Source organism: Mus caroli, unplaced genomic scaffold (assembly GCF_978045245.1).
Source record: "Mus caroli unplaced genomic scaffold, Mus_caroli_1 scaffold_17, whole genome shotgun sequence".
Classification (NCBI taxonomy): Eukaryota; Metazoa; Chordata; class Mammalia; order Rodentia; family Muridae; genus Mus; species Mus caroli.
Genome location: NW_028227272.1, coordinates 90575604 through 90588864, shown reverse-complemented (window position 1 = coordinate 90588864; position 13261 = coordinate 90575604). Strand labels below are relative to the sequence as shown.

At 45.4% G+C, this 13261-nt stretch overlaps 1 protein-coding gene across 1 annotated transcript; it reads right to left on the bottom strand.

Annotated features, from left to right (window-relative positions):
• Positions 1–8013: 8013 nt before the first annotated feature.
• LOC110311495 (carbonyl reductase [NADPH] 1) lies at positions 8014–10541 on the bottom strand. The gene is made up of 3 exons (XM_021184832.3): positions 10122–10541; positions 9484–9591; positions 8014–8556 (listed from the first exon to the last, which is right to left on the bottom strand). Exons 1-3 carry the CDS (start codon positions 10408–10410, stop codon positions 8120–8122), a joined length of 834 nt encoding a protein of 277 aa, XP_021040491.1. The 5' UTR covers positions 10411–10541; the 3' UTR covers positions 8014–8119.
• Positions 10542–13261: the final 2720 nt, after the last annotated feature.

The window sequence follows — 13261 nt, the reverse complement described above, 5'->3', positions numbered from 1 at the left end:
GTTTCTGCTGTCAGGAGGAACCTTACTAATGCCAGGATTGATTACATATTCTGTTCTGTCTGTGCCCATGGGAACCAATCACGACAGAATCAGTGGGACTGCTCTGCATAGTTACCCACAACAAGACTGGACCAGAAGCCACCACCACCAGCACTTCCTGTACCTGTGTACAAGATTTCATGATACAAACTGCCCCTGGGACAGACCCCAACATCAGAGAGACACAAACCATTTGGAATAAGACTTCCATTTTGAGTAGTGCTCTTGTAAAGATTAGGTTCCCAAGACCTTCCTGGGAACTGACACCTACTTGGCAGAAAGAGACATGTGTGTGTGTAACTGACATCCTAGTTGGCAAGTTAAGACATGAATGTTAGACAAGTCCTGTTCAGTTAGATAAGTGAGGACAAGAATGTTATTAGAGAAGGTAAGTCCCCTGCCTCCTTTGAATACTCCCACCAATGGGAGCAGGACAAGTATCCAACAAAGACATATTCCTATGGAAATCCCCTACCCCTAAATCCTTATTGGTGGAATAACTTGTCACAGATGTTTGTGGATTTGGGACTTAAAACTTTTATAGAATCTTAACTCAGGATCATGGCTCAGATTCTGCATCTGGACCATGGCCATGGCTCAATAAACTCTCCCTGTCTCATTGAGATCAGCGTCCATGTGGTTTGTGAATCAACTCCCGAACCCTAATAATGGGTCTTGGAGCTGGGCGTGGTGGCACATGCCTTTAATCCCAGCACTCGGGAGGCAGAGGCAGGCAGATTTCTGAGTTCGAGGCCAGCCTGGTCTACCAAGTGAGTTCCAGGACAGCCAGGGCTATACAGAGAAACCCTGACTCAAAAAGAAAAATAAATAAAAATAATGGGTCTTGGAATTTACCTATTTCACCAGGATTTTCTCGTGTTTGTAGTAGGACTTGTTATAGCATTTCATAATAAGTCTCTGTATTTAATTGGAATCTATAAGAGCTCCTCTTCTTTCATCTATAATCTTTAAAAAGTTGTTTGAGATTAACTTATTTATGTGTGGGTGTTTTGCCTACATGCATGTCTGTGCATCATGTGCCTGCCATGCCCAACTGCTGTGAGCCATCATGTGGTGCAGGGGACAGAACCCAGGTCCTCTGGAAGGCACTCAGTGCTCTTGTCTCCTGAGCTCTCTCCAGCCCCTCACCTCTAATCTTACTGTGTCATCTCTCCTTCTTGGCTAGTTGGCTTGAGTTTTCTCAATTGTTTATTTTCTTCATGAACCAAACCTTTTATTGATCCTATCTATTGTTCATTTAGTCTTCATTAATTACTGCTGAAGCAAGTTTTTATTTATTGCTATTGCTGCTTTGGGTTTATATTGTCCTTGTCTTTGTAGAGTCCTGTGGCACACCAATAGGTTATTCACTTGACATCTGTCTAATTTTAAAGTAAAGAATTATAACTATATGTATTTCTTTTAAACCGCCCATAGCTGTATTTCAAAGGTTTTTTTCTTTACAAGTTGTGATTTCATTTTCACTTGATTCTGTAAATTTAAAAATTCCCTCCCTCTTTCTTCCTTCTCTTCATCCTCTTCCTCTTCTCCTTCCTTCCTTTCTTTCTCTTCCTCTTTCTTCCTTACTGTCTTTATTGATGAGTTTGTACTGCCCATATGGACAGGAATATGGCACCATACACTGGAGCATGATCAACCTATCAGGGTCAACTCTCTAAAGAACCCTGACTCCTCTTTCTTAGCAGCTCTCACCTGTCAGCAGCTCCTTGGCTAGGGGTACGGTTTCTGTCTCTGGATGGCAGATTCTTACATATCTGTGAAGTCAATTTGATCAGTGCTATAGTTTAACTCTGCAGGCTTTTGGTTGGTTTTTAGTTTAGATGTCTTATGTAGAGTATGGGCTTTATTCTTATCTTCTGTGATGGGATCAGGACCTCTCTGTCCTTGTATGTGCACTAGTTTTGTTTCATTAAATTGGGAACCCCAACATGGTATGCACATATGTTTCTAATCATTATATTATCTCGATGAAGAGTTTCCTTGATCAATATGTAGTGGTCTATATCTCTTCTGACTAGTTTGGTTTGAAGTCTAGGTTATTCAATGGAAAGATAGCTATGGTGTCTTGTTCTTAGCTTCCAGTTACAGGTCCCTTGTTCTCCATTCTTTGACTCTCGGTTTGTGTCTTTCACAGGGATGTGTACTTCTTGGAGTCAATGCACAGTTAAGCCTTGTGTGTTTTGTTTGTTTGTTTTGTTTTTCTATCGTATCATTCAGTCTGCATCCTTTTATCGATGAGCTGAAGCCGTTTACATTAAGGGCTGTTGGTGAGTGATGTTCACTCAATTGGCTGAAGTGCTTGCTACTAAGACTAAGGAGCTGAGTCTCATTCCTGGGACCCACATGATGGAAGGAGAAAACCAATACATGCACGTGTGCACATGCAGACAAAATAAAGTAAATGTCACTGAGAAACTTTGTGAAGAAAGAAAAGGAAAGAATCCCAGCTGAAAAAATTCTCACAAAAGTAGAAGTGGAACAAAATAAAAAGTGCAAAAAAAAACCATACTAAAGGTAAAAAAAAAATACTGCTGAGAACAAAGTAAGGAAGAAGTAAATGGGAAAAAAGAGACTCGAAGGGAATAATAAGTAAGTAAATTTTAAAAAGGCCTGGAAGCAATGTGTGCACAGACAGGGCCAGGTGGAGTGCTTTAGGACTCCTATTGGTGAGTCTGTTTCCTTCCTTCCCAGCACCCTCTGCTGGCCACCCTTAGCATTGTATCTGTGCCTGGCCAGGTTCTCTCCCCCTTCTGAGGAGAGTTGCAGCCCTCTCCCCCTTGAGTAGCTGATGGTTCATGTCACCCAGAAGCACTGAGAGTGGGGAAGCGACCTCCACTCTGGGATCTGCAGAATCAAACAGTGTTTCTACAAGTTAGGCTACAGTGCATGAGCAGGACAGAGTTCTTGGGCTGATTGCCAGCCTGCCTCTCCCTGGAGAGTGTGTTACCAAGTTTTATCTGTGTTAAGGCATTCACTGGACTGTGGTGGACATTTGTGTTTGCCCAAGTTCACTTAATAAGTTATATATGGAGTTCTCCAATGCATTGTGTGCCTACCAATCAAATCTGTACTGGATGAGACCTCCCAAAGATGTGTCCAGGAGTCCATGTGCAATTTGACACCTCCTCCCACTCTGAGGTATAAGCCACGTGTGTGTCCAAGGATAAGTTCGATCTCACGGTGACTCAGGCTTTTCCAAGCAGAACTTGGCCACCTGCCTCTGCTTCTGTTATCCTGTAAATTCAAGTCAAAGGTGAGACAAAGAAGGCAGGCATAGGTGTGAGCCTGCTTTATGTCCTGGCCAATATTCTTGGTTTTGTACTTAGAGATCATTTGAAGCTTATATTTAAAATTTATTATTTTTGAGAATGTCATATATGAGTACTGTGTTTGCATCATTTCTGCTTCTCCCCCTCCCTAATTCCACCTGCTGCCCCTTTCTCTCTCGAGTTTATCATCCCTCCTTCTGTAATTATCATGTTATACATACACTCAAACAGACCACACACACAGACATCACATGCAGAGATACATACACACAGACATTACAAACACAGACACACCACACTCACACACACACAAACACACACACACACACACACACACACACACACACACACACACACACACACACACACAGAGGTTTCAAGTCTTCAGTGTTGTGTATGTGCATACAAGTTTAGGGCTGGCCGGGCGTGGTGGCGCACGCCTTTAATCCCAGCACTCGGGAGGCAGAGGCAGGCGGATTTCTGAGTTCGAGGCCAGCCTGGTCTACAGAGTGAGTTCCAGGACAGCCAAGGCTACACAGAGAAACCCTGCCTGGAAAAACCAAAAAAAAAAAAAACCAAAAAAACAAAAAAACAAGTTTAGGGTAGGGCTGACCACTCTGGATTGGATCACCTCTCATGGGCTTGGCTCTAAAGAAGACTAGCCTGTATCTCTTCATTGACTGCCTGTAGCTCTTTATCTAGACGTTGGACCTCATGAAATTTCCTCATCCATGTTGACTAGACAACTGGTGCTTACCTTAGGCAGGTGTTATGTAGGCAAGCCTACTGCTGAGATTTCACAGGTTCTGTATCTGTGTCCTGGTCTAGATGTCACCATGTAGCATCAGGCAGTGTGGACCTCTCACTTGAACAGTCTTTCTCCCAAGCTCTAGGAGTAGAGATGGTGCTGTAGGTTTATCAGTTGGGGCTGGCACCACATGCCCACCTACTCTTTGCAATGTGACCATCTGTGGCTCCCTGGGTCACCTTGATTCAGTGGAGGAGGAGGAGGACCTAAGGTAAGCACCAGTTGTCGAGTCAACATGGATGAGGAAATTTTACGAGGTCCAATGTCTAGATAAAGAGCTACAGGCAGCAGCAGCAGCTTTATTTTACAGGAGAATCCTTATGTTTCTAACTTTTCTTGAGTGTTGTTCAGACTTTTGGATGTCTCCCTTAGTTGCTTGTCCTGTGACGTGAAGTTGCTCACACCATGACTTCCTTGTTCTCCATGAGTTGTAGAGCTGACATTGAGAATCACTGCCTTTCCTGTATTTCCTGACAAAATGGCTGCAGGTCACGGATGTGTTTGCAGTGGATTGGGTCTTGGTGTCATAGGTGGTCTCTCTGTGCTCTCCCGTGGTTCTTTTGGGTTCTTCTCTGGGCATGGTGATGCCCTTTCTCCTGTGTGTCTTCTCTCCTGTTCTTACATTTTGAGAGATCACCTTGATTTGAGACTGTTCTCTTTCCTCATAAAGGGGTCTGGTGGGGTAAGTTTGCAATGACTTCTGCAGTGGCATCCTTGATTTTCTGTGAAATGATGTAATTAAAAAAATACTTCTCTTTGCCCTTCTAATTATACATTTATTTTAAGAGGTGCATGTGGTATGTGGTGTGTGTGTCTGTGTTTGGCTATGTGTATGTGTGTGAGTCTGTCTGTGTGTATGTCTGCATGTATTCATGTGCACCATGCATAAGCCTACAAAGTTCAAAGGTTAGATGAAGTCTTCAGTTAGAGGGACTGCTTTAGGAAATCTGAGGAAGTGACTCCATGAGGTAGTTAGCACTGGAGAGCAGGCCAACTCAAATTGTCCACTCCCACAAACCTCCTCCTGGTCTCCCCTAGGCATGATGGCTCCTCATCAAGCTCCTTCAAGAGTGGTGACTGTTTTCCAGGACGATCTCAGCACTGCACTTTCGCCGCATGCACACTGCTTACAACTTGTGAATTGTAAGGCCTGACAGACACATAAATGCTGGGATTTAAGTGAGTTCCCTACACCATGGATGCACTGGATTTCGTCTGTGTTCATCCTTTAACTCAGTGTTCCTTTTCCATGTAACCTTGAACCTTTAATCTTTATTTTTGGACTCACATCTGTCTCAATCCCTCTTATCATACAAATAATCATACATGTGTTTAATAGAAGCTTAATATTATATCTGTGTCAGTCATAATTTTACCCTTTTCTAAAACTCTCATTTTAGCCTTGTGTATCTTACCCTTCAGCCTAAGAAACGATTAAACCCTAAAAAATATTGAATAATCATACTCCCTGATGCCATGGTTAATCAAGGATTTTGACTGGAGTGCATTCCTTAAAACCTCTGCAATGCTAGGTGGTGTTAAGGTATTAAGGACAAATGTCTCTGGACTGGAGTATACATTCTCAGACTATCACTTGGAACTCTGTGGCTGTGATATTTGATCTTGATGTTCTGGCATTTGTTCACAAAAATACAAAATAAGCAAGAGGAAGTGAACAGCCCTGTTGGGAGAGAAGCCTTGTGCAGCGAACGCCTATGAAAGGCCTTGCTTTGTGTTCAGGGGTGACTATCCCTCTTCAACCTGGAATCACTGGTCCACAGTAAGACTGTCAGAGGCCTTGAGGAATATGAAGAGTTCCTGACAGAGCCAGGGTCATGGGCAGGTCCACATCATGCAAGGTCCCTTGTGACAGAAAGTGAGCATGTGCAATTCTTCACTTTTGAGGATTGTGTCATCCCCAATGGCAGTGTGGCATGACACCATATCCTATGCATGCCTGCATGCCTGATGGTGCTTGCACACATAAACGGTGATGTGTATCCTGTTGTTATCATCCTGACTTGATAGTCAATGTGATAGAGGCACGCTGACAAGTAGTCATCCTGGGTCAGCTCATGCATTAAGTAGGTAAAGCCGATGGTCTCTTCTTGCTCCTCTTTGTTCTAAAGACTCAACCCATTGCCTCAGGCAAGCTGGCATATACTTTATGGCTGAGTAGGACCCTAGTCTTTGGCCAAGGTTGGAAATCTTTCAACAGATAAAGAGGTGAACAAAAAATTAGTATGTGCCTCCTAGCCTCTCCCATGGTTGGAGAGATTTCAGCAGATTTAAAAGTGAAAGAAAAAAAATAGTCTAGAAGTCATCCTGCAGGCTGAGGAGTGAGTTAGGCCAGTCAGCGAAGTGCTTGCCTTACAAACTTGAGTCAGAGCCCAGGACCCATGGCATAGACTTTATCCCCCACACTAAGCAGGCAGAGACAGCAGATCCTGGAGCTGTTGGCCTGCTAGTCTAGCAAGTAACCTAACTTTGAAAGGAAATGAAGAACCAAAATGGATCAGAGCAGGGTCAGGCACCTGAGGAATGACCCCTGAGGCTGTCATGTATGTGTACATGAAAGCACACATTCACGTCATGAATGTGAACATGAAAGGACACATATACATTATGTGTTTGAACAGGAAAGCACACATACAGAGCCTGTATGTGCATATAAACAGACATACACCTCTGCACATAAAATCACCCAGAGATCACAAATGTGCACATGAAAACACATACATACATCATGTATGTATACATGAACAGATACATACACATCTGTATATGCACATGACAGCACACATACACATCATGTACGTGAACATGACAGCACACATACAATCACACAAATGAAAAAAGCCTGTACACCATGTGTTTGCTTCCTGTACATGCCCACTCACTTTTCAATCCTTGTGTTGCGGTTCGTTGTGAACAAAAATTCTTGAAAAGAAGCTGTGTCTGGCTGTGAACCAGACTCCTAGAAGGAGTCTGAAGAGACTGAAGGACTGTTTGCTGTGGAGAGACTGGAATTTTGCAGGTTCAGAGGTTCATGACTTTCTATTGTACTAGGCCAAGCATTTAGAACAGCACGTCATTGCCCAACTCTGAACTAACCCCTGATATTAATGAATAAAAACCTCTTAGAAGCTCCTGACCTGGTAGAACGCAGGCTCCCAGCAATCCAAGTACCAAGAATGTCCTCAGGTAGCCTCTTGGGCCTACAGAAGACAACACTGTATGTGCCTCACTGCTGTGCCCATCAAATGATTTCAACGTGGCCTTAGTCAATCGCTTTCTTAGTCTGTAAACTATGAAACCCTCCTGGAAGTGCTTCCAAGGTGCACCACGTTGTTGGGTGACCTCATGGTCACTCAAAACGCCCCCAGGGGAAATGATCTCTTTTCCTTTTGAGCACCTTGTTTTGTGTCAGCATTGTCATGACTCAGGCTTTCGACACACAGTGTCTATTAAGGACGCCCCTGAGCTGATAGCACACACTGTGGGGTGCACAAGCATCCCCAATCTGCTTTGGCTCCTGAGATGTTCATTGTCTGCAGTCACACCGTGCCATCCCTTGGCCTGAGTTCTGTTTTAATTAAACACGTGGGATGGAGACAGTTTTGCCTGAAAGGCATCTGTAGAAATGAGGACTGAAGACATGGCTCAGCAGGGAAGCTTCCTTGATGCTCTTGTAGAGGCCAGAGCTCCTTTTCTAGCACACATGAGCAGGCTTACAACATCTTTATGCCCAGTTCCTGGCATCCACTGCCTCTCCTGGCACTCAAGAGCACTCTATGGGTGTAGCACCCTTCCTGATATACACCAAAGACAAGTGAACAAAATAAAGAACAATTTAAAAACATTTGTAAAAATGTGTGCGTTTAAAGAATGTTATATTTATTTTTCAGAAGTGTTATTAGATTATAAATGTCCTTGGCCTTCACCAAGTCTCGATACAAGGGGTGGGAGGGGAGAGTTGGGTTCACCATGGTTCAACTGTTTTATCTTGAACAAACTGCCCATGAGGCCCCTCTGCATCTGGAGGCAAAAGGGCCAAGTATACAGGGGTCTCTGCTCCTTCTTCTGGGCTTTTGGTGGCTTTTGGTCCTGCCATGTCAGTTCTGACCCACCCAGGGCAGCAGGCATTCAAAAGGATCTTGTCCCCTCTCCTCTGCTCATTGAGTTTCCTGGCAAGGATTCTGGACAGGACTGTCACCCCAATCTTGGTGACCCCATATGCACTATTAGGCCAGCCTTCTTTCGCATGGACTCCTTTCTTCGTATCTTCCACAAACTTGTTCATGAGCCCCACCAGCTCCTCCTCTGTGATGGTCTCACTTCGAAACTTCTCCTGCAGCTCCAGCCTGCAGTTTTTCAGGGCCCTGAGACTCACCATGCTGGACACATTCACCACTCTGCCTAAAAACACATCACCATGTAGAGATGTACATACAAGAGCAGGAATTTACATCTGGTGAGACATTGGACCAGAAAGATTTCATGTGAGACAGGGATGCACAGAACAGGAGTTAAGTAGCAGAGAATCTGTTTTTTTGCCTTTTAGGTTTGTGTGAGCAGAGAGGCCAGATGACCATGAGGTCTGGTCCAGAGGGGAAGACAGGAGAGAGGACAGGAGTTCTGAGAGAGCCATACTTAGTCAACTTTATACCAGAGACTCACATTTCCAAAGCGACTCCCTCATCATTGCTGGTGTGTATTTAATGACTGGTCATTCACGTGCTATTCAAAGACTTGGGGTATGAGAACAGTTCATGAGAAATGTAATGTGATAGTTTGTTTTTTCCAGAAAGGTTTCTCATGTTGAAGGAGCGCTAACATGAGCTCGGAAGAAGGAAGGGTGAGATTATAGAGTCTTGTGAGCCCTGCTAAAGGCCTGATCTCCTTCCTGAAGGACTTTTGGGAGGGGCGAAGTGCTGTAGAGAGGCACAGAAATCCTGGAAAGGAGCCTGCTCCAGAAAGGCGGCTTCCTCAGAGGGTTTGCAGGGTGCATCTTGACAGCTGAGAGCTGCTGTGGAGCTGGGCTGAGGGATGTAGTTGGGTACAATCTGAGGACTTGTGGGGACACGCCATTGTGGCCAGTGGGATGTCAGTATGTATGCAAAATATTTCAGACATTATCGGAGTCCTAAAGCCCCTAATGGGCGAGGATGTGGAAGAAGTGGATACTGGAATCTTATTTGAAGATTAAGAAGAGCTGCGTATGCAAAGAGAGAGTCAATGGCCACAAAAGAATTGAGATCAAAGGTCTGAGCAGTGCCTCACAGTGGCAGAGAGGCTGTGCAGTAGGGAGAGGAGCTGAGCCTGGAAGTCACCTGGCTGACTCACCTTGGGGTTTTATTAGAGGAAGCAGCTCCTTGCAGACATCTCGGGTACCAAAAAAGTTCGTTTTCATTGTCACCTCTGCTTGTATGTGGAAGGGGGTGGGGTCATTGACTTTCAGAGGGAAAGAAAACCGAGTTAGCAGAGTGAAAATGTCAAGACCTAAGCCAGAGCTTTCGAGACCCACTTCCAAGTTCATTCTTGTTTACATTCAGCTCTGCGTCACTGTCCATCTGACAATTTTCTATTGTGCTTGAAAGACACCACCACTGGGGGAGGCTAGGTGAAGTTTGTATATATCAGGATCTTAATGAAACACCGTTTCCCTCTGTCTCTTTCTCTCTCCTCAATCTCTTGTTTATTTCACTATCAGATAGAGTTCCACTTCAGTATCGCCAAATCCAATTCAATTACTCAACATTTGGGTGAGGGAAACCTAGAAATGATGGCGAACATTGAGGCTCTGCTTTCCTGCATCCCTGCAGCGCCTACTATTCCGTCCTGTTTCTCCCTGGGCATCTGTTTCAGAGCCCTACAGCATAGTGCTCCTGGTTCTAGTAATTCTGCCAGAGAGGCATAGCCCACCCTGCCACCAGGCTCTGGGGAAGCTACCTTCTGTCTCCACACCCAATGCAATGGCTTACCCTTGAAGGCGATGCCTGCGTTGTTGACCAGCACGTCCAGGCCTCCGTACTCCTTGAGCAGAAAGTCGCGCAGTGCGCGGATGCTCTGCGGGTTGTCGATGTCCAGCTGGTGGAAGCGTGGGTTCAGGCCCTCCGCCTGCAGCTTCTGCACTGCCGTGTGGCCCCGCGCCTCGTCCCGCGCCGCGAGCACCACGTCCCCGGAGAATTTCCGACACAGGTCACGAGTGATCGCGAATCCGATTCCTTTGTTAGCACCGGTCACCAGCGCCACGGGTCTGCTGGAAGACATGGCTGGCGTGAGTAGGGAGGCCGTCGGAGACCAAGGAACCTGGCGCAAACTCTGCCTCTCGGAGGCTGCTGGAGAGTGGTTCAAGACCGGCTCACTGGCGGACTGAAATTGGCCTCAACGTCGGACCCAGCACGCATGCGCAGTTTAAGCCCCTCCCTACGGGGGCGTGGCTGGTGGTGGTGGTGGAGTGTGGTTGTTGTTTAGTGCTTATGTTTAACTTGCCTCTTGTCAAATTGCTGTGTATTTAGGAAATGGCTCACCTTAGCTGAACTTCTTTTTTTTTTTTTTAATAAAAGTTTACCATGCAACGAAAGGTGTCAGGTTGTCTGTTATCTCAGATGATGCATCATGCAGTTGGGGGTTACACACCAGCCAGGAAAAAAACCGGCCAGGTCAAATGACTGACATCTCAGGCTTTTTTCTAAAGGCCTGTTGAAGCCAGCAGCTATGCAAGACTGCAGGAGAAGGCGCGCGCGCGCGTGCGAGAGAGAGACAGAGAGAAAGAGAGAGAGAGACAGAGAGAGAGAGAGACAGAGAGAGAAAGACAGAGAGAGAGACAGACAGAGAGAGAGACAGAGAGAGAGAGACAGAGAGAGAGAGAGAGAGAGACGCAGCTGTGCACCTGGAAATCATGCATTCAGCTTGCCCACTGGTCTAGGTCTTCCTCATTGCATGTATGAATTTTTCACTCTTGCCCCCAACTTGCAAGTTGGACCTCTGTACGTTTTCTTTCTGGTGATTAAAAAAAATAACATAAACCTGCCACTTAAGTAGTAGGAACCTGAATTGTAGGACAAACTGGGAGAGAATGAGGAGGAATCGCAATTTGTGTTGAATTCACCTCTTAGGACACCAAAGCAAAGCTCTTGGGGTAATCTCTGGGCAGGAAACATTCCTTACTAGCCTGTGGTATCCCTTTAGAGACTGCTAACTGCTTTGTCTTACCTGGATGTTTGTATTGAGTGTACAGACGTGTGGGCCTTCAGGGGATGCTGCTCTTCTGTGCACCACAATGCACCCTTTTAGTTCCTTTTTAAGACGACATGATGCCGTATGCTGGCAAAATGAAATTTGGTTCAGTCGTGGGAGGCAGATGTTGTCACTGGTTCCTAACGCCCTGGCTATCGGGATCTGCAGGTCAGGTTTCATTTCCTCCCCGTTCAGTAGGTTGCTATTAGAAACAAGTGGCCGTTTAGATTAAAGTCAGACATTTTAGTTATACTGACCCCACAGGAAGACCTCCCTTTGTGTGTACGAAGGTCATTGTATTAGGAATACAGTAAAATAAAGGAGACAGGTATAAGATTTCCATTTCAAAAGATTCTACTGCCTCATATACATTGCTTGTAAATTGCCATTCAAAGTAAGCTCCTAGTCAGTCCATTGCTTCAGAAACCTGAAAAATCCAAAAAAAAAAAAAATGCTGCCCAGGGTGGGATGGCTCAGCAAGCGAGGGCAAGGACCTTGATCACCCAGCAGCCTGAGTTCAATCCTTGGGACCCATGTAACCACGGGAAGCAAAAACGGTATATGTGTGTTCTGATGCAATGCCCAGAGGCCAAAAGAGGGCACCGGGCATCAGATGCCGCAGACTGGAGTCACACGAGGATGTGAGCTGCCGAAACTATAGTAAAACACCATGTATCAACAGGAAGACAAGCTTCCAATTCTATTCAGACTCCTCTTTTGTGATCTCAGGTAAATTTATTCATTCTGTACGAATTTCATTGGCATTTTAGGTTTTGTGTCCATCACAGTCAAGGCACAAAAGGATCCTTCTTGTTGGTCTTGCTTGAGCAAACACCCCTCCGGTGTCCTCGGCGCTCAGTAGTGTCACGTAGGTGTGGTCACACCTTGCATGGTCTGGATACCTGCTCTGTCATCCAGGATAACTTAGCTGATTGTGGTTTGCTCTTTTATACCAGTGAGTATTTGGTCTGCAATCTCCATACCCCCAGGGACTTTCTTCTGTTGCTGGAGTGAGACAGATGTTCATTGAATTATTTCAGTAGAACAGCCACTCAGGGGTAGTTCGTGGTGTATAAGGAACCTTGAGGGCAGTGCAGATCCTGCTGTCTTAATAAAGTTTCAGAAGAGCATAATGAATGACAATTAGGACCACGGGGGTGGGGGAGGTTTTGGGAGACAAGCTAGGCTCCTCTTGATCATTATTAGTTTATTATTTGCACTTTGCTTTAGAAACCGCCTCAATCTGTTAAAGATGTTTCAAGACAGATCAAAGCCATTCAAGATGAACTTGGCTCTTTGCCACCATGGTGGGGACTGACCTCTTCAGTGCATCCCACGGAGTGATGTACACTCTCCTCAAGGGACAATGCTGTCTTTACAGCAACCAATCAAAGGTGGCTTGTAGGAGGCCCAGAGGCTCAGGGACCAGATACTGAAAATCCATTGTCCTTCTTGCATCCTGGCTCCTCCCCATTCTCCTGCCTTTCCTCTGTATCCTCCTTATCCTGACCTTTTTGCCTTTTAACCCCCCCCCCCCACTTCATCTTCTCTGGAGACAGGGTTTCTCTGTGGAGCCCTCACTGTCTTGGGATTTGCTAGGTAGAGCAGGCTAGCATAGATCCACCTGCCTCTGCCTCCAGAGTGCTGGGGTTAAAGGCATGTGCCATCATACCGAGCCCTAACTTTTTTGTTTGTTTGTTTTTTTAACAGAAGTTTCTCTTGGATCTTTTCACTGACATTACTCAGTTATTCATACAAATCAAAGCCAAAACAGTACTTCTTTTAGAGTCATGCCAGATCAAACCCCTAGAAAATGATGCCCCCTGCCAGCAGGAACTACGTAGACAGAAACAGTCGCCCCTATCCTTTGCATATAAAGGAT

What these genes read in the sequence shown, in the direction of transcription:
- LOC110311495 (XM_021184832.3), bottom strand. Translation starts at nt 10,410, where the DNA reads ATGTCTTCCAGCAGACCCGTGGCGCTGGTGACCGGTGCTAACAAAGGA. An exon ending in CGCAGGCATCGCCTTCAAGG is followed by an intron (nt 9,592 to 10,121) that starts GTAAGCCATTGC and finishes TCCCTCTGAAAG; the next exon opens with TCAATGACCCCACCCCCTTC. An exon ending in TCCTCTAATAAAACCCCAAG is followed by an intron (nt 8,557 to 9,483) that starts GTGAGTCAGCCA and finishes ATGTGTTTTTAG; the next exon opens with GCAGAGTGGTGAATGTGTCC.